The sequence below is a fragment of the Cataglyphis hispanica genome, chromosome 11, assembly GCF_021464435.1.
Source record: "Cataglyphis hispanica isolate Lineage 1 chromosome 11, ULB_Chis1_1.0, whole genome shotgun sequence".
Classification (NCBI taxonomy): Eukaryota; Metazoa; Arthropoda; class Insecta; order Hymenoptera; family Formicidae; genus Cataglyphis; species Cataglyphis hispanica.
The window spans coordinates 3,949,211-3,971,996 of NC_065964.1; the positions used below are offsets into that span (position 1 = coordinate 3,949,211).

General features: G+C 33.4%; 7 protein-coding genes across 17 annotated transcripts in view; 4 read left to right on the forward strand and 3 right to left on the reverse strand.

The window, feature by feature from the left end:
- The window catches only part of LOC126852760 (uncharacterized), a 108,680-nt gene that overhangs the window by 79,277 nt on the left and 6,617 nt on the right, over positions 1-22,786 (reverse strand). The gene's annotated exons all lie outside the window — the stretch shown is intronic.
- On the forward strand, positions 1,126-12,477 carry LOC126852746 (uncharacterized). 4 transcript variants are annotated; one of them, XM_050597887.1, is made up of 9 exons: positions 1,126-1,856; positions 8,951-9,081; positions 9,217-9,374; positions 9,655-9,886; positions 10,453-10,651; positions 10,970-11,208; positions 11,295-11,394; positions 11,634-11,867; positions 12,288-12,477. In XM_050597887.1, exons 2-9 carry the CDS (start codon positions 8,971-8,973, stop codon positions 12,344-12,346), a joined length of 1,332 nt encoding a protein of 443 aa, XP_050453844.1. In that variant the 5' UTR covers positions 1,126-1,856; positions 8,951-8,970; the 3' UTR covers positions 12,347-12,477. The 4 variants fall into 4 exon arrangements, with proteins under 4 accessions (XP_050453844.1, XP_050453840.1, XP_050453841.1 ...); XM_050597883.1 differs by having other exon boundaries at positions 1,129-1,856; positions 12,275-12,477; XM_050597884.1 differs by lacking the exon at positions 1,126-1,856 and adding an exon at positions 3,858-5,903 and having other exon boundaries at positions 12,275-12,477.
- Positions 12,367-14,832, reverse strand: LOC126852753 (sepiapterin reductase-like). Its single transcript, XM_050597897.1, has 5 exons — positions 14,629-14,832; positions 13,800-14,241; positions 13,374-13,690; positions 13,018-13,271; positions 12,367-12,502 (listed from the first exon to the last, which is right to left on the reverse strand). Exons 2-4 carry the CDS (start codon positions 14,032-14,034, stop codon positions 13,032-13,034), a joined length of 792 nt encoding a protein of 263 aa, XP_050453854.1. The 5' UTR covers positions 14,035-14,241; positions 14,629-14,832; the 3' UTR covers positions 12,367-12,502; positions 13,018-13,031.
- LOC126852745 (proton-coupled folate transporter-like) lies at positions 15,390-18,079 on the forward strand. Of its 5 annotated transcripts, XM_050597881.1 has the most exons (7): positions 15,391-15,902; positions 15,968-16,228; positions 16,598-16,696; positions 16,835-16,947; positions 17,082-17,358; positions 17,457-17,639; positions 17,806-18,079. In XM_050597881.1, the coding sequence occupies exons 1-7, from the start codon at positions 15,818-15,820 to the stop codon at positions 18,039-18,041; spliced, it is 1,254 nt and encodes a 417-aa protein (XP_050453838.1). In that variant the 5' UTR covers positions 15,391-15,817; the 3' UTR covers positions 18,042-18,079. The 5 variants fall into 5 exon arrangements, with proteins under 5 accessions (XP_050453836.1, XP_050453838.1, XP_050453835.1 ...); XM_050597879.1 differs by having other exon boundaries at positions 15,390-15,902; positions 16,019-16,228; positions 16,598-16,947; XM_050597878.1 differs by having other exon boundaries at positions 16,598-16,947.
- LOC126852754 (sepiapterin reductase-like) lies at positions 18,214-19,715 on the reverse strand. Its single transcript, XM_050597898.1, has 3 exons — positions 19,472-19,715; positions 19,050-19,363; positions 18,214-18,943 (listed from the first exon to the last, which is right to left on the reverse strand). The coding sequence occupies exons 1-3, from the start codon at positions 19,704-19,706 to the stop codon at positions 18,704-18,706; spliced, it is 789 nt and encodes a 262-aa protein (XP_050453855.1). The 5' UTR covers positions 19,707-19,715; the 3' UTR covers positions 18,214-18,703.
- Positions 19,819-21,433, forward strand: LOC126852764 (uncharacterized). 4 transcript variants are annotated; one of them, XM_050597912.1, is made up of 4 exons: positions 19,819-19,928; positions 20,204-20,554; positions 20,958-21,136; positions 21,287-21,433. In XM_050597912.1, the coding sequence occupies exons 2-4, from the start codon at positions 20,407-20,409 to the stop codon at positions 21,431-21,433; spliced, it is 474 nt and encodes a 157-aa protein (XP_050453869.1). In that variant the 5' UTR covers positions 19,819-19,928; positions 20,204-20,406. The 4 variants fall into 4 exon arrangements, with proteins under 4 accessions (XP_050453869.1, XP_050453871.1, XP_050453868.1 ...); XM_050597914.1 differs by having other exon boundaries at positions 19,837-19,928; positions 20,335-20,554; XM_050597911.1 differs by lacking the exon at positions 19,819-19,928 and adding an exon at positions 19,941-20,132.
- On the forward strand, positions 21,462-22,684 carry LOC126852755 (sepiapterin reductase-like). Its single transcript, XM_050597899.1, has 3 exons — positions 21,462-21,696; positions 21,805-22,115; positions 22,218-22,684. Exons 1-3 carry the CDS (start codon positions 21,462-21,464, stop codon positions 22,452-22,454), a joined length of 783 nt encoding a protein of 260 aa, XP_050453856.1. The 3' UTR covers positions 22,455-22,684.

Here is a 22,786-nt window from a genome sequence, read left to right on the forward strand (position 1 = left end):
ACGGCACATAATTTTATACAATTAATAATATATTTTAATGCATATTTTATTAATTATGAGAGAAAAAATTTACAAAAAAAGTCAAAATTTTATCTATATTAGAACGATATTGCAAAAATATTCTTGACAATTTCATATGTATGATATCCTTCGCGCTATTGATTTTTATATCAAATGCGAGAAAATAAATTATAATGAAATGAAATATATTTTATTAACAAGGTTAATTGCAAAGTAATTATTTTACTAAAAATAGACAAACTAAAAAATTAATAGAAATTTTTTTTATATTATTTTATTTCTTAAATTTCAAAATTGTAGCTTGCTTTTATATTTATTCAGTTAATTTATATACAATATATATGCATTTATTTTAATACTTTCTCGTGCACGAAGGATAATTAAAGCAAATTAATTCTCTTTTTAATTATGCTATACATAGACACAAATTTCGAATTCTTTTATCTTATTTTATTGATTTTTAAAGATTACAACAGCAACAAATTTCGAATATTTACTTGATACGGCTGGATCTATTTTTATCGAAATAATATAAGCAGATGCATTTTTTAATTGACGAAATGAATTTATACTCCCGCATTCCTGAGATACCGGACAAAGAAAGCGAGAGCGTTTTTTGCGAGTAAGAATTAAATTTATTTGTTTCCATCGTATGCACCCTCGTGGTACCACAAATTCGCATAATCGAAGATAGATAAAGAGAGAGAAGTGGGGATGGCGAAGAAATGATCATATGTCCGCAGGAACCAATATTGGGACCCTTCGCGGAATATAAGTTCGCTGTTTAAATCATTTGTAAAGTGTGTAATGTAATTGGTTTACTATTAGAATACAATCTTTACAAAAATGTTCAAAAATTTTTTTAGATAAAAGTTTATTATAATTATATAAGTATTATTTCTTTATTTTTACTTTTTTAATAACATTACTTTACCATGATTTTTAAATACATATTTATGAATTAAGCATTTCTCGAACGTTGCTATTTGTTAACTTTTTGCATCCGTATAAGTTTTAATTATTTATTTGTATTTCAAACATTTATACATATTTAACATTTATACATTGTTTTCTTGCAGCTTCACTCTCCACTCATATTCATTCCCTTCCTCATCGCTAAATCGCTTGCTGCCTGCGGCCCTGCTGGAAGTTTGTTAAGGATGGAGGCGGCGGGAAAAAGACGAAGATAGAGATAAGGAGAGGCGAGGTCCGAACAGAAGACATCGAGGGACAGTTCAGTGGCCCCTCCTTCTCTTCCCTTCGTGCCGCGCCTTATAGCAAAGGCCACCAGCTCCTTGTCCTATTTTTGACGTCATCAGCGGTGAAGGTAGACAGCAGGGGGTGGCACGCGCGCATGCGCTCGCGCGAGCGGTTCACGAAGATGGTGAACGTCCTGCCTGACTCTCACTCGCGACAGTGCGAGGCAAGGTCTGCTGCGGCGGTCCACCACGGTGGCGGCGGAGCAGTGAACGGCGATACATCGCGTGAAAAGAAGGTTCTTGGATACAGCCGAATAAAGGTGCGCACCGCGTTTAATCGCGATCGTGCGAGCTGTCAACGGATGCGCGTAGCCGCCGTTGCCACAAGGATCATCCGGAACTGTCATTTGCCATTGCCGATGATAGTGTCCGCCGAGTGTCGTCGATTATTTTGGACGACGGATTGCCACACACGGCCGTGTCAACGCGACTTTCGCCGATTATGGATAGGAGAGAGCGCAGTGACGAGCAACGCGAGTGCCTATCTCGAATTTATTTGTGAACCATATTGAAGGCAACAAAAGAAGAGACGGTCGCGATTCCGTGCCGTGTTCACCAGGTGCTATCACTCAAGAGGTAGGTAGAAGAATTCACGGAATCGCGCGCTATTCGAGAAACGTGCGCAACATATGGGGATTGACAGACAGAGAGAAAGGGAGTTCTGACGGTGATGCGGTGACCTCGTTGCAGCGCGGGGGTGGTATCCCCCTGGAATGCGATCGCGATTTTCGCGTAGATTTAAAACATATAATAATATAGAAATACGCGGAGATATTCGAGATATAAGGTATATATAAATAAAAATATAAATGTGTATAAATAATATATACCACGCGATGATATGTTGATAAAACTTTGACGACAATGGACATCATCAAACTCGCTGCAAGCGAGCGCGACATTTACTTATGTGCAATACATTCTTACTAAAAGACGCGAAGAAGGAGAACGATCAGGAGGCAAGCGAGCGAGCGATGTGAAAGTGAGTTTTGTTCGCGCACTGCTTGAACGGTGATATTGTTCGCAAAATTATCTACGAATCAGTCGCAAACATAAGTCTTTTTCGACTTGTATCAATCACAGCTGCTCGCACGCTCGCAGACTTTAACGGTGCATTGCACTTTTCTTGTTTTTATTCTTTTTACATGTACAAAAGTTTGACTTGGCGCTGCGAAAATACCGGAGGTCTCTGTCTCTCTCTCTCTCTTTCTCTTGCAATTCGTTACGAGCGCCGAGCTTGTCGGTCGGGAAAGCGGCTTCGCTGACTTTTCGCGAGCGTGAGCCGCGAAATTTCTGCCGTTGGTATCGTTTTCGTGCGAGAGCGTAGCGTTTCGCGACCGCGATGCAATGTCGTAACATTTTCCCCCTCACCGCGTTCTTGTGCTCGCCTTTTCTCTTTCGGTAATCGTGCTGCACGAGGCGACTGCTCAAGAGAGAGAGAGCCCTGGACGACGAGCGTCATTGGTCCTAAATTCTACACACATTACGAGACATAAAGTTGCTTAATATTGTAGATCTAATAGCTTGTAGAATGTAAGCCCGTAAACATTAGCTAAAATTAACGACTGTAATTAATGTCCTAATATCTAATTTCGTCATTATAGAAACAAAAAGTAAAAACAATTAAATTTAATATATGTTTTAATGTTTTCGAGAGGCAAAAGATCCGGTCCTGGGGGAATCCCGCGGCGAGCGGGATCGCGAGAACGGGTATCGGCACAGGGAAGGAAACCGGTATAATTTTGCTGAGGTCAGGCATTTGGATGGACTCAGTAATCATATCTTGTGTTTCCCTGCAAGTAAGCAAAACGCGAAAAAATTTGCTTCAATTTGCTTAATTTTTTTTCGCGCAGTTACACCACGCAGAAATTAAAAGTGGGATCGAAAGTACACGTATAACTTATCGAAATTAATCTCTCCGATTTTATACCGGTTTCGAGTTTCGCGTCGCGCCACGTCGATGATTGCGAGATTGACTTTCGCGCAAGCTGCGCTCGCTCGCTTCCGCGGCACAACGGATTCCTTGCTTTCTATCGAACGCCAAGAAACACACCAGTTCTAAACGCGCTAGAACCCGCCTTCACGCTCGACGTATCCCTCGGTCGCTGGATGTTTACCCTGTCAGCGGCACCACGGACCATGTCTACAATTTCTTTTCTCGTTCGGTCCCGGCTATATAGGCCAAGGAAACAAGGCGGTGAACGCGCGTTTGGTGCGACCGCTCGTTTTTATTGGATCGTCGAATTCAAATTTGTTGGCGTCAATGCTAAAAGATTGATTTAACAGAATTTGCGACTGCAAGCACCGAATCGCTCCGATTATGACGTTATGATCCTCGAAAATTCCAACTCGCGTATAAAAATATATTTCTAATCAAAAATGTTATAATTTTAATTTAGTTTATTTGAATTTAGTTGAATCTGTATTAAGGCAAAGAATTTTTCTTCTTTCTATATAATATTATTAAAAATGCTCAGATATATTTTCCGTTTGTAGATATATATTAGAAAGAAGATTGGACGAAAGGATTATGTGTGTATGAGACATTGATAATCAAGACACCGAGGATTTAGAAATTCGTGAATGACCCTGCCGAATATTAGAGATTGTTTGTGTCATCGTTTATCAATGGACTATTAAAAAAAAACATCAAGAGAATCTCATTATATAAATGAATGGTTCATCGGTTTTCCCCGAAGGAAGAAAGTATAGTCACGGATGGTCGGACGCTGCTTTTCACTGTAGGACGATGAAAAGAAAAAGCGAATTTCTGTCATCGATAATTTTGATAAGGTTATTGCTACGTAAATTAAACGACGATATCGACAGATCTTATCGACGTTATCAGCGTAAATTTCGCAGATTTATGGCGCGCGATAATCGTAAAGAGAAATAATTGTCATGTTTTAGCGTACGGATCCTGATAATTGCGATTTACCGTCCTAGCATTCTCGCTTTCGCTTAATTGTAGTTTTGTTGTGTTTTAAATGCGTAAGAGAGGGCCATTTCGCGATGGCCCCGTCGCGGGGTTATCTCCGCAAAGGGTGTGTGCGTAAATGCTTGACCGCTGTGCCGCGCGGCCGAGTATAACCAGTTCCCTTCTACTGCTTGAAATCTCGCTGTTGCACTCATCGAAGTCACTTGGCGAGTTGACTGAGACTTTGCGAAAGAGTGAAGAGGGAGAGAGAAAGAGAAAGGAGCGCGAAAGCGATACGGGCATGAGCGAGAGAGAGAAAGAGAGAGAATGAGCGAATGTGTGAACGAATAGGTAGTGCGTGGTAGAGTGGCGAATGAAAGATAGAAAGAGAAGCGAGCGGGCGGGTGTAAGAAGAAATGTGAGCAGGAATTGTCGAAGAAAATAACAGGATGGATAGATACATTAATGACAAAGACTTTATTTCTTTTTGTTTTGAATTGAAGAAGTGATTATAAAAAAAATGACATGTTCGGCAAAACGCGAAAAAAACGATTAAGGAAACTAGTCTTTAAGAGATAGATTTAATAGTGGAGGCAGAGAAAGCATGTTGCTTATAGGTGACAGAAAATTAGTAAATACATGAAGATCAAAGTTATAAATGAGAAAGCAAAAAATGAAAAAAAATGTACGATATGTACTTATTGATAAAATAGTAAAAGATGCGTAATAAAGATAAAGAAATATATAACAGCATTGAAAAATGAAAAAAAACATACGATATGTATTTACTGATAAAATAGTGGAAGATGCGTAGTAAAGATAAGAAATATGACAGCATTGAAAAATGAAATCATAATAAAAAGCAAAGAGATGGAAATTAGAGAGAGTAAATCCGCAACAGAGGTGAAGAGATGCATAAAGATTGCAATCAAAAAAATTAAGGAAATTGAAAAGAAACAGGAGAATCGATAAGATTGATAGAGGGAGAAAATCTCTTAAAAGAAGACATATTCATGATATCATCAATAAAGACAGAGAAGCATGTGAAGACAGAATTTGAAAAGTAAATAGAATCGCGAGGAAACAAGAGAAAGAGAGAGAGAGAAACATAGTAAAATATTCGTCGAGAAAAGAGGAGAGAGGCAAAAAAGAGAAAAAGAGCGTGCGAATGTTATCTATGTGTTCGCGAGTACAAACACCACATGGAACGAAAGAGTGAGCCACACCGCCGATCTCTCGTGTAAAAGGTGGGGATCTTTCTCGGTGTATACTCCAGCCAGGCCATGCTAGACGCCGCCGCTGGTCGTATACAACAGCCTTCGCATTCTTCGGAGAAGTGAAAGCAGTTTCAGGGAAATTCTGGTGGCGGCCGGGCGTTCGTTCGCCACAGGCAAGAATCAGTCGTGTGACGTTTCTTTCGCCTGCGCCGCATAGTAGTTATCGCGACACAGTGTGACCTGGAGACCCGATCTCGGGAGGGGTCCTTTTTTTTTCTTTTCATGATACACACGATCAGATGAAATCTCATTATGAAATCTCGTCCTAAGGAGACGTATGTATACGTGTGTGCATAAGCGCGAAGCAGATGGCGAACTCGGACGCAACTCTGTGCTCCGCGGTGAGATAATGGACAAGCGTCATGAGGCACCTACTACGTGGAGAACGTTGCGAAATCATCGTCGAAGGAGAATAGAAAAGCGCTACTTGTGAGTCAGAGATTTCGTGGATTCTATTCTCTCTCCGGGAATATATCTTCAATTCTTTCTCCGAGTATGTAAGGGAGAACATCTTGCTCTCTTTTGTAAATGAGAGTGGGAGTTTTGCCGTCTCCGTTGCCGCGAAGAACGTTCGATTGTTACGTAAATGTTGCATCATTACGCCAATTATTTCTCCTTATCTTCGATATTGTTGCAAGAAACATCTCTCCTTTTAGAATTCTCGTACTCTCTCGCGGAAAATCTCGCGATTATCCGAGTGTCCGATAATTAAAACCCATTTTTTTTTAATACGTAGAATGAGATAGAAAATCTGAATAACTTTCTCTAAATTTGAAGTTGCGAGAAAACATTATGGAAATAATTAATATAATTTTAAGCGGATGAATTTTGATAGACATGTATTCATAAGTCTTGCTAGATAGCGTCAATATCTAAAATATATCTTTTTTTTCAATCTTTTATCAGATTATTGTTAAAACTCTTGTGTCGACTAGCTTATTAGCAAAGCCGAATTAATTAGTCTGATTCTTAAAATCAGAGTCATCAGAGAGCAATGAGAGTTTTTATACTGTTAATGCAATTTAGACAATTGATTAGCTTTTTTCTCCAGCGACATTCGCCACTTTATCTCACTGCGAGTTGAGTGTTCGCGTTGGTATTTTTTTTCTTCCGCCAGTTTTTTTTGTCATACGTCCTTTCCTGATGAGACATCGACCGATCGTCGCCTTGGCACGTGAAATTCCACAGGTTTGTGAGCCAGGTGATCGGAATTCGATCTCGCGACATCACGACGGCGACGGCGCTTTCGGGGATTTAACACGGACATCGATGCGTGCCGCAACTACTTAAATGATATTACGGTACCCGCGGACGCACCTCGAACCATACGAGGCTCTGTTGAATACTTCGAAGTAACGATTAAATAGCGGTACACGGTATTGACTTACATCGTGGAATAATGTCAGGCAGTGCGAGACAGGTCTCAATCGTATACGTATCGGCGCGACTATGTCGAGAATAATCCGCGATATCTAGATGTGTATGCGAGGTATAGTTGAATTACTCTTTATTATTATCTCTTATTGTAAAGAAAGCAAACAGAAATTTAAGTAGAATAAATTAGAATTGAAGAGTTTATTTTCAAAACGTTTCAAGTTGTAATTTTTAAATATTAGACTTTTTTTTATTAGAAAAAGTTATCGCTCTTCTAGAAACAACAATATGTATATAAAGTCTACAAAAAATATGTTTTCTTTCCAAATATACATTTTTTTGTGAATGAGCTCTTCAATTTAGTTTAGGTCTTAATATTCACTAATACTTTAAATAAGAAATCTTGCACGAAAGAGTAGTCGCGTGAAAGCCAATTCGGATGCCAGTCGATACTGATGCGTTTAATAACAACACTTTCACGAAGCTCGTGGTAAATCAAGCGTATTACTCCACCTGCGTTATCGCTCTATTGAATCTATTTTGTTCGCTTTCGTATAAATTTGTTTTTTCCATTTGAGGGAGTGGCAAGCTCGTTTTCTCGATTTTTCCGAGGAAAAAGCCTACGGCGATATAATTTCCGATATTAATTAGGATGAAGAAAACACACACGATATTTCGTAAACCGGACACGTTCTCTTGACTGCTCGAAATCAACACTCACTGACATCAAAATCATCGATTTTGCAATGACTTACAAAATCAAATAATGAGATAATAATGAGAATACTTTTCATGTTGGCAATCAAAGGTCAAAATTGACACTATAGACATTGTTTATAGCGAGACCAGCATGAAAGCTTAATCTTTTCGATTATTATTGTCTATAGACAATGTCTATAAACAATATTTATAGTGTCAATTTTTGTTGTTGTTTCTAAACATTACCTATACACATTGTTTATAAATATTGTTTATAGACATTGTTTATAGCGAGACCGGCATGAAAACTTAATCTTTTCGATTATTATTTCAAATAAAAAAAAATACACAACTCATATATTTAATACATTTTACATATATTCTTAAATACAGGATATATTCAAATAAAGGATAAATGATATATGTAGATGTATTTTTTATAATAATGTAAGAATGTATAAGAAAGATGTATCATTGTATATATGTATATGTGGAAGCATACGTCACTTGAAAATATTATCTTCCCCTTTTTGAAATATATTGTAAATATTGCGGTAAAATATATGCAAGTCTATTATGGAAGGATGAATGCTGGAGAAAATAGTGAAATGGCGTGTGTATTTTGAGATTCTGCGAAGATCAGTTGAAATGACATCACGTCGCGAAGCCGGATTTAAGTTTCCGCCCACCATGTGCGTGCTGCGGATTACGTTGTGAGCAAGCCGCGCAAATATGTGCCATAAATCGCGCCGGCGATTTTTTTTCACCCTTGCCACTCGAAGAGCGCCTTGCGCTATCTGCGGCGAGAATGACTTGGCAGAATAGCAGAATAGCCTGATATCCCATGTTGAATTTTCAAGCACTTGAGCTTGCTCAGGACATCGAGTTCTTTTTGGTTTATGTCGCTATCTTGCGCCGCGTTAAACGTCTATTCTGTGGAATGCACCGCGACATTCGTTATGCAGATATAGTCACGCTTTCGCATAAAGCCTATCCCGTTTGTTTGCGAGAAAAATGAGAAAATTATGAGAGACACGATGTCACGAATAACGAGAGAAACAAGTATTATACTTGTTGAATAGTAATGTCCCTCTTTCTTTCCTCCAAGTATCAAAATTTCTCGCCAATCTTTCAATTTTTGAAAGCGTGTAAATTAATGATATGATAAAAAACAAGATGCAATTGATAATACTTTTGCAAATAAAAGCAAGTGATTTATTTGTGTGTATCCAAAAGTAACAATGACGATTTTGATATATAATTATACGGTAAATTTTCATTTTTTCACCCATTTGTTGAGAACTTTTCATTTGAAATTCTTAATAAATTAGAACAGGAATTTTTTTTTGACGTAAATGAAGAAATTATGATAAAGATTATTTTCTCTTTATGTCTGCTTTCAGATTGAATACCAGGTCACAAAATGGTATCGAGGCGGAAGATACTTTCGCGCTCGCGAGATAATCTCGTAGAATCGCAATACGAGGAACAAGACGAAGAAGATATATGGTATAATCTTGATAAATTGTACAAGGTAAATTCTCAATCAATACATAATAAATCTATAAATTTTTACTTTAAAATAAATAAAATCATGCGATAATGTCATGTTTAGCAATATGGTTTATAATGATTTGTCGATATTTTAAATAATTTTTTATATTTGTAGGATCATATACAAGAAGTCTTAGATAAATGGAATCAAATAGATGACGAAATTTGGGCGAAAGTTATCGTCTTCGAGAGAAACAGACGGGTTGCGAAAGCGTATGCCAGAGCACCTGTTCTCACGATAAATGGCTCGAATGACGGATTTGATGGATTCAGGTATGTAATGCAAATTTAAAATACGAAATTATTTATTTTATATGATTTTGTAAAATAAATATGCATTTGGAATCGTTTTTCGAAAATCAGAAATTTTATTGGCCTATTATGGCTAAATTATGGAATTCAAAAAGTTCATGAATAGTCGATGTAAATACGATACTTTCTACTATTAAATTTTGCATAAAGATAAAGCAACATCGCGAGGCATACACAAAAAATATCATTTAAAATATATCATTTAAAATACGGATTATAATTCTGACATATTAATTTACAGGATAGGACTTTGTGGATTTGATAATCCCATGCGGGATCCGAAAACGGAGGAGGCCAAACGTCACATAAATCAAGGAGTTAAAATAAAAATGGATGAGCAGGGCAATATACTTATCAAAAGATTATGTAAGAATAACGTGTACGTTAAGTCGACGAATCAAGAGGACAACGCAATTGGTCCGGAAATTATACGTAATTCGCAAGGCGCGCTGGAACATGAAAAACCCGGAAAGGTGAGAGAATGATGAATTTCACGGTTTTTGAACGTCCGTGTATGTTGGATTTCCTTCGTGAAATATTTATTTGGCGAAAGCATCGAAATAGGTGAATCACGCGCGAGGTGAGGTTTTAACTACCTACTTACTTCTTTCAATTAAAAAAAAATAAAATAACAAGCATCGCGTTTTCCTCATACATTCTCGTGCTGGTTTTATCATGATATTTATGAGAGTACACATTGATAGAGAAACCATCGCCTTTCTAATTAAAATTGCAAACTTCGAGCAACCGAACCATATAATAAGAGGCGTTTAAATCTCTTTATCGTCAGGAAATCATATACACACTCGATACGAAAGGAGAGCGAAAAGTTCCGCCACTTAACACGATCCAACGCAAACAATTATTCTTCCTTATATAATTTAAGAATCCTTATTCACGTTTGTTTATTTCACGTTTTTCTATATCGATAATATGCTTTCATAGTTTTCTCTCTTGAAAAATATTGATGCCGTAAGTTTTTCCCTTAATATCGCGAAACTCTATATGAGACATTGGACATTGTCGTTTCTCGTTTCAGTTATTCGACATGAATAAATTCCAAACAAATCTGTCGCGGGAAACGCGAAGGGCTTATCCGGACAGACGGCGATTGGAGATGCAGTGTCTGAGTGCTATCATATTCGTAAGAACGGAGGCCGACTTACTTCAATGTCCCGTATGGGTACTCATTGTCAATGTAGTTGGATTGGACATGCTCAAGTCGAAGTTGCCACCAGGTGAGAAAGCGTATGCGATGTACATTAAATACTATATACAATTTTTGTAAACACAGAGCATTCACGAATAATATTTTTATAATCGAGGCCTATATTATAATCTCGCGTTAAAGTTAATTAAAAAATAATTATCATAATTTTACAATTTTTTAAATAATATTTTAAAATTTTATCTTGAACCAAATATGTTAATCGGAACATATTTTCTTTGCTTTAATTTTCAATATTGATATTGTGTAATGCATTTCTTAAAAAGAGCGAAAAAAAGAAAAGTTAAATATGGATACTTATAATATATATTAACACTTTATGTTTTAGTTTTAGCACTACAAAGACCGGTAGATATAAAGAATAGACCTAGAATACCAATCCCCGACGAAGATCCTTATAGCGTGGCTGGCGTGTCGTCGTCTGTAGGTCCTAGCGAATTAATGTCGGCGGACAGAGACTCGCGAGAACAAATCTATATGCAATCGACGAGTTATCATCATAGACGAGCAGAGAGACCGCCGAAATTGCCTCCTCGAGAAAATCTCTACGGCCATGGTATCCCAAAGGTAAACATTAGAAATGAATAAATTTTAGAAAAATATTAAATTTATTATATTATGCTGTTTTGTCATTTTTGCGATTATTGTTTCAGCCTGATTATGACGATATAGAAGATGATTATAGCAGAGCGATAAAGCATCCTATAATGAACGAGGAGAAGCGAAGTAAACACGACGACAGAAAAAAATACGGTGAGAAATGTTTTGTACATGTTTACAAAAGATTTAATAGATATTTATGTTAAAAAATATATTTGAAATTTATAATAAAATTTATAGTAAAATTTAATTTTTTTTTTAAAGATTTATATTTTTACATATTTCTTTTTTTACAAAAGAAGTCTGATTATTCATGAATCTAATTTCTTATGTGCATTTAATTTATTAAGTTTCACATACAATAAATAGCGATCATTTATCATATGTTTCAGATGATCCATATTATTGCGGTTTACGAGCGCGTGTGCCCAATTTCGTTAAAATGGCGAAGAACGGTCATAGTAAGATGGGTCCTCTGCCTCCTCGAGGACATTCCAGGACACAGCCGGCGCCGTCTTACGCGGGCGCCGCATACGCTAGTAGTCAATCCTCTCAGATATACGGGCATTTACCTGCTCATCGACCACCTATCATGTATCACGCTAGAAGTTTTGAAAGTGGACTTGGTAAGAAATATCATATTTCTGTTCTACGTTTAAATTTTAGCAATTAATAATTAATAAAATAATAAATAATGATAAAAAAATAATAAAAATAAATAAATGAATCTAAGTAAACTTTAGTTTTACTGTGTACAATTAGACTGACAATGAGATTTTATTTTATTATCGTGAGTTAATATATCTTTTTCTGTTGTGGTATATATAAATATTAATATATATTGCAATTTTATATATTACATTTTAAAATAATATATAAACATTCTTATATTTTATTACGACGTACTTTTAAATAGAAAATTTTTCTCTATATAAGGAGCTATAATTATTCTGATTAAATATCGCTTTATATCGCTTTATATAGACTGCTTTAGGATTATGTTTATTGGCAATAATCGTTACTACACTTCCAGATTCGGATAATAGGAACGAATCACCGTATAACCACATATATGGAAGGTTACCGATCCCGACGAGAGGCGTAATACCTCCGACACCGCGTGCTATGTATATTGGAGAGTGGGATTAGATATAAGAAATATCTCGGCGTTTGTACTTATAAACTCTTTGTATATTGTTAATACACCATATAAATACTCATATTTTTATGCTAGCATTTATCAGTGTTTATTATTTTACTCCTGCAAATAAAAATTGTCAAATTTAGTATATGAGTGACGAAACAAACTGAATAATTATTAGAATTACCGCAAGCGCAAATTCATATAGTTTCATTATTTAAAATAATTCTACTATAAAACAGAGACTAAATATTTAATTAACACGTCTCTTGACCGATTTTATAATTAATGTGTCGAGATAATAAAATTTAAAATATATTTAAATTCATATATTGCAGCTCAGAATTGTATGATATTTAAATCATTAATTAATATTTAAATCATCAATTTGATGATTAATTATTATATGAATATCATGAATTTCTCTTATTTAGTCGTTAAAAAATTATAAAAAAAATTTATAAATTATTTATAGAAATGATTTATTTTTATACTATTTCATAAAAATGTGTCATTTTTAAAGGCAGAATATACAACACTGTTTAAGAAAGAATAACTTATTTACAAAAAATTTTTTTTTATTATTATCTTGTTCCCATATGTTTTTTCTTTTAAGATTAAAATATAGTTATTACGATTGCCATTGCTTTTAGTTGTCGTAATAATCCACATGATCGCCCGCCTTGTACTTATGTTCTTTCAAGATTTTTACAAGACGATTAACTGTCTGTTCAGTACTCAATATAGTATTGGTTTCATACAAATGTTCCAATGCTTTTTTAGTTTCGGAATTGACGATCGTTTTGCACACTGTTTGTAACAAATCTGTATCGACATGTCCTGGTGAGTAACTTAATATGTTAACATCAGGATTTTCCAAGGCAAAGACCTATATAAATAAAATTAATTAAAAAAGTATATCGATAATTTACTAAAATAATATCTGTGATCTTGTATATGAAATGCATTAAAAATTTTATATATACAACACCTTAAAATACATTTCTCGTGCTGCCTTTACCGAGCAATAATAACCACAGGCTACATTTGCTTGAATAGCAAACACAGATGTAATATTGATAACTACTTTCTTAATATCATCTGTACTATTGCCAAACAAATTCATAATCACCGCATTCAAAATAGCGGGCAGGAATAAGTTTAAGGTATAAAATTGTTTCCATTCGTCTATATCCACCATCTCATTTACAAATTTTGTGAGATTACCGCTAGTACCTACATTATGCACTACGACCACTCGATCAAATGCGTCGCGAGTGGTCCCACTTAGGCATCTCAATATGATCTCCAAAATAACATGAAGAAATAAAATATTCTTATAAAATTGTCTTTCCAGCACACGCGTTATCGATATATAGATATTCTTAAATAAGAAAAAAAAAGAATTCCAACTCACCTTCAAAATCAGTTTTAGTCGCTTCACCAAGATTTATACTGACAGTATGAACTGTCACTTTAGATGGTATATTTTTCGCGACTTCTTTTAAACCATTTAGGTTTCTTGCTAACAAAAGAATATGCGAACCCTCCTGCAGTAGCGAACCGAATGTTATTACGATTTGACGTCCGATACCACGGCTTGCACCGGTTATCACTAAGAAAGCTTTATCAGATAATGCTTCAATCGACATAGTGTCTTATATATTGCAAAATTATAAAAGTTTTTATTGTAATTATTATATAGTAATTATTGTCTTTCGATTTATAAATATGTTCTGTCGACAGTTGATTTGTTTGTAATTCTTCTGTGATATCTTATTGTTGCTCGGCTTCCGATAGGTTATAGTACGTTTGCCTTTAAGAGAACTAATTCACTGGCTGTTAAAGTCATGAAAAGGCTACGAAAAAGCATAATTATTAATTACTACAAGATGACAAATATAACAACGATTAAAACTTATTTGAAAAGACCTTGAGTTTATTTATATAAATTATTCCTTAAATTATTCCTATTATAAAAAATATTAAATTATCAAACTGTACGAACTATCAAAATATGCGATTTCCATGATGACATAATATTGATGAGGATATTTGCTTACGTTAATATAATTAATAGATCACAATATATGAATTTTTAATTTTACAATTAGAATAAAAAATTATATGCAATAATGTTAATAACAAATAAAAAATAATAGATGGAGCGCGCAAAGCGTGCGCGGTAATCTATATTAGTATTGAATAAAAGACAATTTAATTATTCTTATTCAATTTTTGCTCACTTGTAAGTGTGGGGCTATATATGTCGTGTTTGCTAACTTAGCTTCTTCCTCAAACTGGGAACTATTTCCGAAAGTAATTATAAACGTGCAATGGAACCCTCTTTCGCTTCCAACAGCGAGATATTACAAGATTTTTTTTGTACTTCCTTAAAAAAACTCTCAATCTAAAATTTAGTACATCTACCAAAAAAAAAGGATTAGAGTCAAATCATAGAAACTATACCAATAGCAATAATCGTGAATAATTAATTTTTTTCGCTGAATTATCTCGCTTATCTCTCATTATCTCTCCTTATCTTTCTTATTTTTTCTCCATATCGCATGTATAATAGGTGTTTAAAAAAATTATATAATAATTGCGCAAATTCTTTTCTATATTGTTTCAAAATAAAAGAATCGTATATTTTTTTAGATCTTCATAGAGAGCAAATAAAATATAAAGAGCGAGAAGTGTCAAACTATATTATATATAGATCAGCTGTTTTACAATATCATTTTCTTGCGCATTTTCAAACTCTAGCACTGACATGATGTACATGCAATTATTGAAAGATATAAATATCCAAATAAATAAATTTTGAAAAGATAAATTTCTAAAAAAAAATATTTAAAAAGTAAATACATTTTAAAATATACATTTGAATCTTTAAATTAAGGTTTGAGTCTCCGCTAAGCGGGTTCGAATCTTCGCTGATATCATCATATTACAAATCAGCTGATCAGTTCTGTCAAACGTGCACAGTCTGTCTGTGCACAATCACATCTCGTGAAAAACAACACAAACTACGAGTCTATATTGACAATTTAAGATTAATGCAATGTGAATCACGCTATGTTGCGCGCGCGAGCGCGTTTGTACACGAATGTAAAAACCTTTTACTGTGTGATCGCGATTGTAATTACAATCACATGCTATCACATGCTATATATATACGAAAGGATATTCTAATAATACTCATTTTTAAGCATATACGTTTATGCATATATGTATATGTCACATAAAGTTCTGAACAAAGAAACGAGCTATTTTGTAGAGCATATTTGCTCTATTGCTTATCGAGAGTTTCTAAATATGGTCACCAAATAAAGCGATTGCAAAGTGCATCAATGAGCGTATTTGTCGACAGTTTGATCAAGCATTCTGCTGCACAGAGTAATTATTTTTCCAGTGATTATTATAAAGAAATCAATGGATCGTGTTATTGCAGATTGGAGACGTTATATATTGATGCAACCGCCTATGATGCTACTGGTACTTGCTATGTCAATGTCAGGTAATAAACCAATCTTTTACTTTAGCAAAGTAGCTGATTTTATATATATATATATATGTTTACAGGTACCATCTTAACAGATCTGATAGTATATCGTACATGCATTATAACATTAGGAATAAACAAAACAGAGTGCCTGATACTTCACAATAATAGCAGCAGCGAGGAGGCACTTAGAATAAATACAAAAGTGCAACCACAGGCAAGTTTAATTCTGATGAGTAAATCCTTTATCGAAAGTCTTTTTCCTTCAGTCCTATCTTTGTTTCTGGGACCATGGAGTGATAAGTATGGAAGGAAACCTGTTATACTTTCAGGATATATAGGTAATTATTTATATGTTATAAATATTATTGTAAAATTCTAAAGAGAAAATTATATTGATTTTAAAAGTGTCACATATTAATTTATAATAACTGATAACTGATTATTTATAAAAATACATAAAAAATAGATGACACAGAGAATGATATAGATGATAAAACATAATAATAATGACATTAGATAAAAAAATGAATTGCATATTATTGCTACAATCAATTCTTATAGAATTTTTAATTAAAAGATTCTAAAAATCCTAGAACTCCTAAGAAGCATAACTGTTTGCATTTTTCATAACTCTGTATGCACACACACACACACATACACACATGAAGAAAATAATTTACATTTAACATTTAATTTAATTCTTCTAGGTATATCTTTAACTTATCTTCTGCTCTCCTTGATGGCTAATTGGGAGATCATGCCTTGGTACTTTTTAATAGCTTATATCCCTATGGCTCTTCTAGGTGGTATAAGTGTGTTAATGTTAGCTTCATTTTGTTATATCACTGATATAACTGATAATAATGAACGAGCATGGCACTTAGCTTGGCTAGATGCATTTATCTCTCTTGGTGTGTTAATTGGATTGTTTTCCGGTCCGGCAGTATATGAGGCATATGGATACACTGCTGTATTTAGCATTGCAACTACGCTGTGTACTGTAGCAACATTGTATATAATACTTTTTATTCCAGAGACTGTACAGAGTCATACTTCTGTAAGTGTTTAAAAATATTCATAAAATCAAATTGCAGATGTAAATACTTTCGATGCATTTAAAGATTGCTGTTAATTAATATCATTGTCTACATAAATAATAAAGTAAATAATCGTGCTCATTTATTTTTATAGGGTATTTGCAACATATTTGATTTTATGTTTGTAAAAGATCTTATTAACACATGTATCAAAAAGAGAGATGGATTTAATAGATCATTGGTCTGGAGCTGCGTAGCTTGTCTGACTTTACTGTTAATTGCTTTTCAAGGCAATCTTGCCATTGGATATCTATTTGCGAGTGCACGGCTTGGTTGGACTGTAGAACAGTTCTCTATTTATATAGCTACAAGTGTTGTGATGGGAATTCTCGGCACGATATTTGGTATTAAATTAATCCGAAGATGCACAGGTATTGTTTTAATGTTTGTAGATTTTATCTTATTGTATTCACTCATTTGATGCATAATTTACAAAGAATTTATAAAACATCTATCGAATTATATTTAGGATTTTCAGAGGCGGTAGTTGCCATAATATCCGTTATATCATCTCTTTGTACTGCCTTAGTATGTGCTTTTACATGGCAATCCTGGCATATGTATCTGTCAATAGGTGTAGGTATATTTGGTGATTTATCTCGACCAATGATACGTACTATATTATCCAAAGCAGTACCCGAGAAGGATACAGGTACAAATCTTGTCTCTTTCTTATTCATCTTAATAATTAGATAATTATTAAACATTAAAGTGAAAATATTCATAGATATATATTCAAGTATAAGATTTTTAGGCTTTCTAACATATTCACATTGAGATATCTTTCAAGGAATATATTTTTACATTTGTTTCAACAGGGAAGGTTTTCTCTCTAGCAACATTTCTAGAGACACTGTTACCATTTGCTGCAGCTTCTTTATACACTTTTCTTTATTCCCATTACATGCCACCTTTGTATCCTCTGCCAGTGTGGTTTTTATCAGCAGCCTTTTACATTATAACAATTATAATATTGATATATATTCAGATACATATGAGAAGCAACATTATATCTTTCACCCCAATGATAGAAGATAATAATTCAATCCATTGATATTTATCAAATAAAATCAAATATGAAAATTATTCATTTCAAGATAAACGAAATAATCAGTTAATAATGAAAAGATGATATTTTAATGCACGTGTTTTTTAATAATCTACAAGGGAAGCAGGCACAAGTATATATACATATATATAAATGTAAAATTTTTATAACACATATATTCTACATATTTTATCATATTTTTCTATATATTAGTACAATTATTTATATATATACAAAATGGAATTTACATACAATTGAAGTAAGCAATATCATAGAAATATGAATATTGTAATTTAAGTTGTAGTCTGTGATTTTAGAAATTAATGATAGAATTAATGAGAAAGTAATATTATACAACTCTGATTTTGACTATTACATGAATAATTTATTATTCATTGATTATTTAATGAATTTCTATTACCTAATCATAAAAAAATTTTAAAGAAAATTTATAAATTAATAATATAAATTATTTGTAGAAATGATTTATTTTTATACTATTTCATAAAAACGCGTTATTTTTAAAAACAGAATATATGTAACATTGTTTTAGTTAAGAAAGAATAAACTAATTCACAAAAAAAATTTTTTTTTTTTTAAATTATCTTGCTTCCATGTTTTTTTCTTTTTAAAGATTAAGATATTGTGATTACCATATCACAGCTGTTTTAGTTGTCATAATAGTCCACATGATCACCCGCTTTGTACTTATGTTCTTTCAAAATTTCCACAAGACGATTAATTGTCTGCTCTGTAGTCAATATAGCATTGGTATCACGCAAGTGTTGCAATGTTTTTTTTTTTTCGGGATCGACGATTGTTTCACATATTGTTTTTAACATATCTGTATTGACAGGTCCCGGTGAATAACTTAATACATTAACATCAGGATTTTCCAAAGCAAAAACCTGCACAAAATCAAAAAAGTATATTAATAATTTGCTAAAACAATATGATATCTATATTTTCTGATGTATATAAAATACATTAAAAAATTGTACACATATACAATACCTTAAAATACATTTCTCGTGCTGCCTTCACCGAGCAATAATAACCACAAGCTACATTTGCTTGAATAGCATACAAAGATGTAATATTGATAACCACTTTCTTAGTGTTTGTACTATCGTCAAACAAATTCATAATCACCGCATTCAAAATAGCAGGTAGGAAGAAATTTAGGGTATAATATTGTTTCCACTCATCTATATCCATCATCTCATTTACAAATTTTGTAACATCGCCTATAGTACCTACATTATGCACTACGACCACTCGATCAAATGCGTCGCGAGTGATTCCACTTAGGCATCTTAATATGGTTTCTAGAATAACATAGAAAAACAAAATATTCTTACAAAATTGTCTTTCCAGCACACACGTTATCGATATAGATATTCTTAAATAAGAAAAAAAAAAGAACTCCATCTCACCTTCAAAATCAGTTTTAGTCGCTTCACCAAGATTTATACTGACAGTATGAACTGTCACTTTAGATGGTATATTTTTCGCGACTTCTTTTAAACCATTTAGGTTTCTTGCTAACAAAAGAATATGCGAACCCTCCTGCAGTAGCGAACCGAATGTTATCGCGATTTGACGTCCGATACCACGGCTTGCACCGGTTATCACTAAGAAAACTTTACCAGATAATGCCTCAATCGACATAATGTCTTATATTACAAAATTATAGAAGTTAATTATTGTCTTTCAACGTTGTTCGATGTTTCGACTTGTTCTGTCGACAGTTGATTTGTTTTTCTGATTGTAATTCTTTCGTAATATCCTACCTGTTGTGCTTGACTTCCGGGTTGCTTGTAGTACATAGTACAGCTGCCATCTGCCTTCAACAGATGAACTCGCTGTAGTGAATTCCTCTTAAAAAATTATGTAATTATTTTAAAATAAATTTTTCTCATCTTTAATAAATTATAATTGATTGCATATGCACTTTCAAAATGCAGAAATTGAAGGAATATCCATTATAAATTTATAACGCTAGGAGAACATTGTTCATTCACTCTTGATATCGATAAGTTCATGTTTTTATTACTTCATGATTGCATCAGGTGATGCAAAGCAGTGCAAAGCATAGTAAGGATACGTTCGGGGAGTATACTTTTAGCGTTATAAGTGTCTTCTATCTGTCCTTGTTCAACTTTCAGTAAACAACAACGATAGAACGACGCTTTTAGCGTTTCTCGAACGCAGAATTTTTATCGTCGGATTGTCAATATTCACACTCCTATTATTCGCTCCTACCGATTGACACAGCTTTCCAGCGTTTCCCCGGCAGGAACAAGAAAAGTGTGCACAATAATTTGCCAAGGATATAGAAGAACGTATACAAAAAGGCACGCGGTATAAAATGAAGACGGACACCAACGATCCTTGGTGCGGAACAGCTGAGCGAACGGCAATCGACGACAATACACCGAACGATCGTTTCGAGGACTCTTTCCTGGATAAGGATCATCAACGATTGTCCGATTCAGAGCAGTATCTGCAGAAACTATGTAAATTATAGTCTTCATTTCAAGGGTACATTCGGAAACATTATTCGAGTGACATTCTCGAACGCTCAAATTATACGTAAATTCCACTTTCTAAGATTTTTCCTCTTACAATTTATAACTTTTTTTTTATGTTTTGTTTCCTCTATCGAGATCTCGAAAAATATACGATTGTTATTTTGAAACAATATAGAACAGAATTTGCGGAATTATAATTTTTTTTAAACATCGCGCGATATGGAAAAAAAAAGTAAGAAAGATAAATGAGAGATAATGAGAGTAACGTCAGAGATAAACGAGATAATTTGTTTGGAGAAAATCGACTATCGTTCACCATTGATTATTACCATTATAACCATTAGTTTCTGTGATTCGATCCTAATTCTTTTTTTGATAAATGTACTAGATTCTAGATTAAAAGTCCTTCAAGGAGGTACAACAAAAAAGGATCTTATAACATCGCTGTCGATAGCAAAGGAGGATTCCATTGCACGTTTAATTACTTCTGGAAATAATCCCCAGTCTGAGGAAGAAGCTGAACTGGCATCAAATCCTCTGATACGACATATAGCTCCACATTTACAAGTGAGCAAATTGAATCAGAATAAATTGTTTTTTCTTGTCAATTTAATTTATCAAAATAATGAATTATAAGTTATATTTCACAAAGGAAATTTTACCTGTGAATTTATATTTATTATCTTATGATAACTAATAACTGTTTTTCTTATACAGGCATTAACAGCCAGTGAATTAGTACATCTGTTGAAGGCAGATGTACTACAAGCAACCACTGAAATCGAGCAACAGAATATTACGGAAGAAATACAAACAAATCAACTGTTGACAGAACATATCTACAAATTGAAAGACTATAATTAATTTATGTAATTTTGCAATATAAGACACTATGTCGATTGAAGCACTATCTGGTAAAGTTTTCTTAGTGATAACCGGTGCAAGTCGTGGTATCGGTCGTCAAATCGCGATAACATTTGGTTCGCTACTGCAGGAGGGCTCACATATTCTTTTATTAGCAAGAAACTTAAATGGTTTAAAAGAAGTCGCGAAAAATATATCATCTAAAGTGACAGTTCATACTGTTAGTATAGATCTTGGTAAAGCGACGAAAACCGATTTTGAAGGTGAATTGGAGTTCTTTATTTTTTTCTTATTTAAGAATACTTATATCGATACCGCGAATGCTAAAAAAGAATTTTATAAGAATATTTTGTTTTTTCATGTTATTTTAGAGATCATATTGGGATGCCTAAGTGGAACCACTCGCGATGCATTTGATCGAGTGGTTGTAGTGCATAATGTAGGTACTATGGATGTCACAAAATTTGTAAATGAAATGATGGATATAGATGATTGGAAACAATTTTTTACCCTAAACATGTTCCTACCTGCAATTTTGAATGCGTTGATTATGAATTTGTTTGACTATAGTACAAACACTAAGAAAGTGGTTATCAATATTACATCTTTGTATGCTATTCAAGCAAATGTGGCCTGTGGTTATCATTGCTCAGCGAAGGCAGCACGAGAAATGTATTTTAAGGTATTGTATACATGTACAATTTTTTAATGCATTTTATATACAGAGATCATAGGTATATATATATTGTTTTAATTATTAATATACTTTTTTCATTCTGTATAGGTCTTTGCTTTAGAAAATCCTGATGTCAACGTATTAAATTATTCGCCGGGAATCGTCGATACAGATATGCTTCAAACAATGTATGAAACGATCCCGAATCCCAAAACTAAAAAAGAATTGGAACATTTGCAAGAAACTAATACTGTACTGACTACAGAACAAACAGTTAATCGTCTTGTGGAAATTTTGAAAGAACATAAGTACAAAGCGGGTGATCATGTGGACTATTACAATTAAAACAGCAGCGATAGTAATTACTATATCTTAATCTTTAAAGAGAAAAAACATATAGAAGCGAGATAATAATAAAAAAAAAAATTTTTTTAATGAATAAAATTAAAAATTTTTTTTTGTGAATAAGTTTATTCTTTCTTAACTAAATAAAACTTAAAACAATATTAATATATTCTGTCTTTAAAAATGATGCATTTTTATGAAAGTATAAAATAAATCATTTCTATAAATAATTATATTATTAATTTATAAAATTCCTTTAAAAAATTTCCTTTTTATGACTAGATAAGAAATTCATGATATTCATAATATAATCAATAATTAAAATTAGAAAA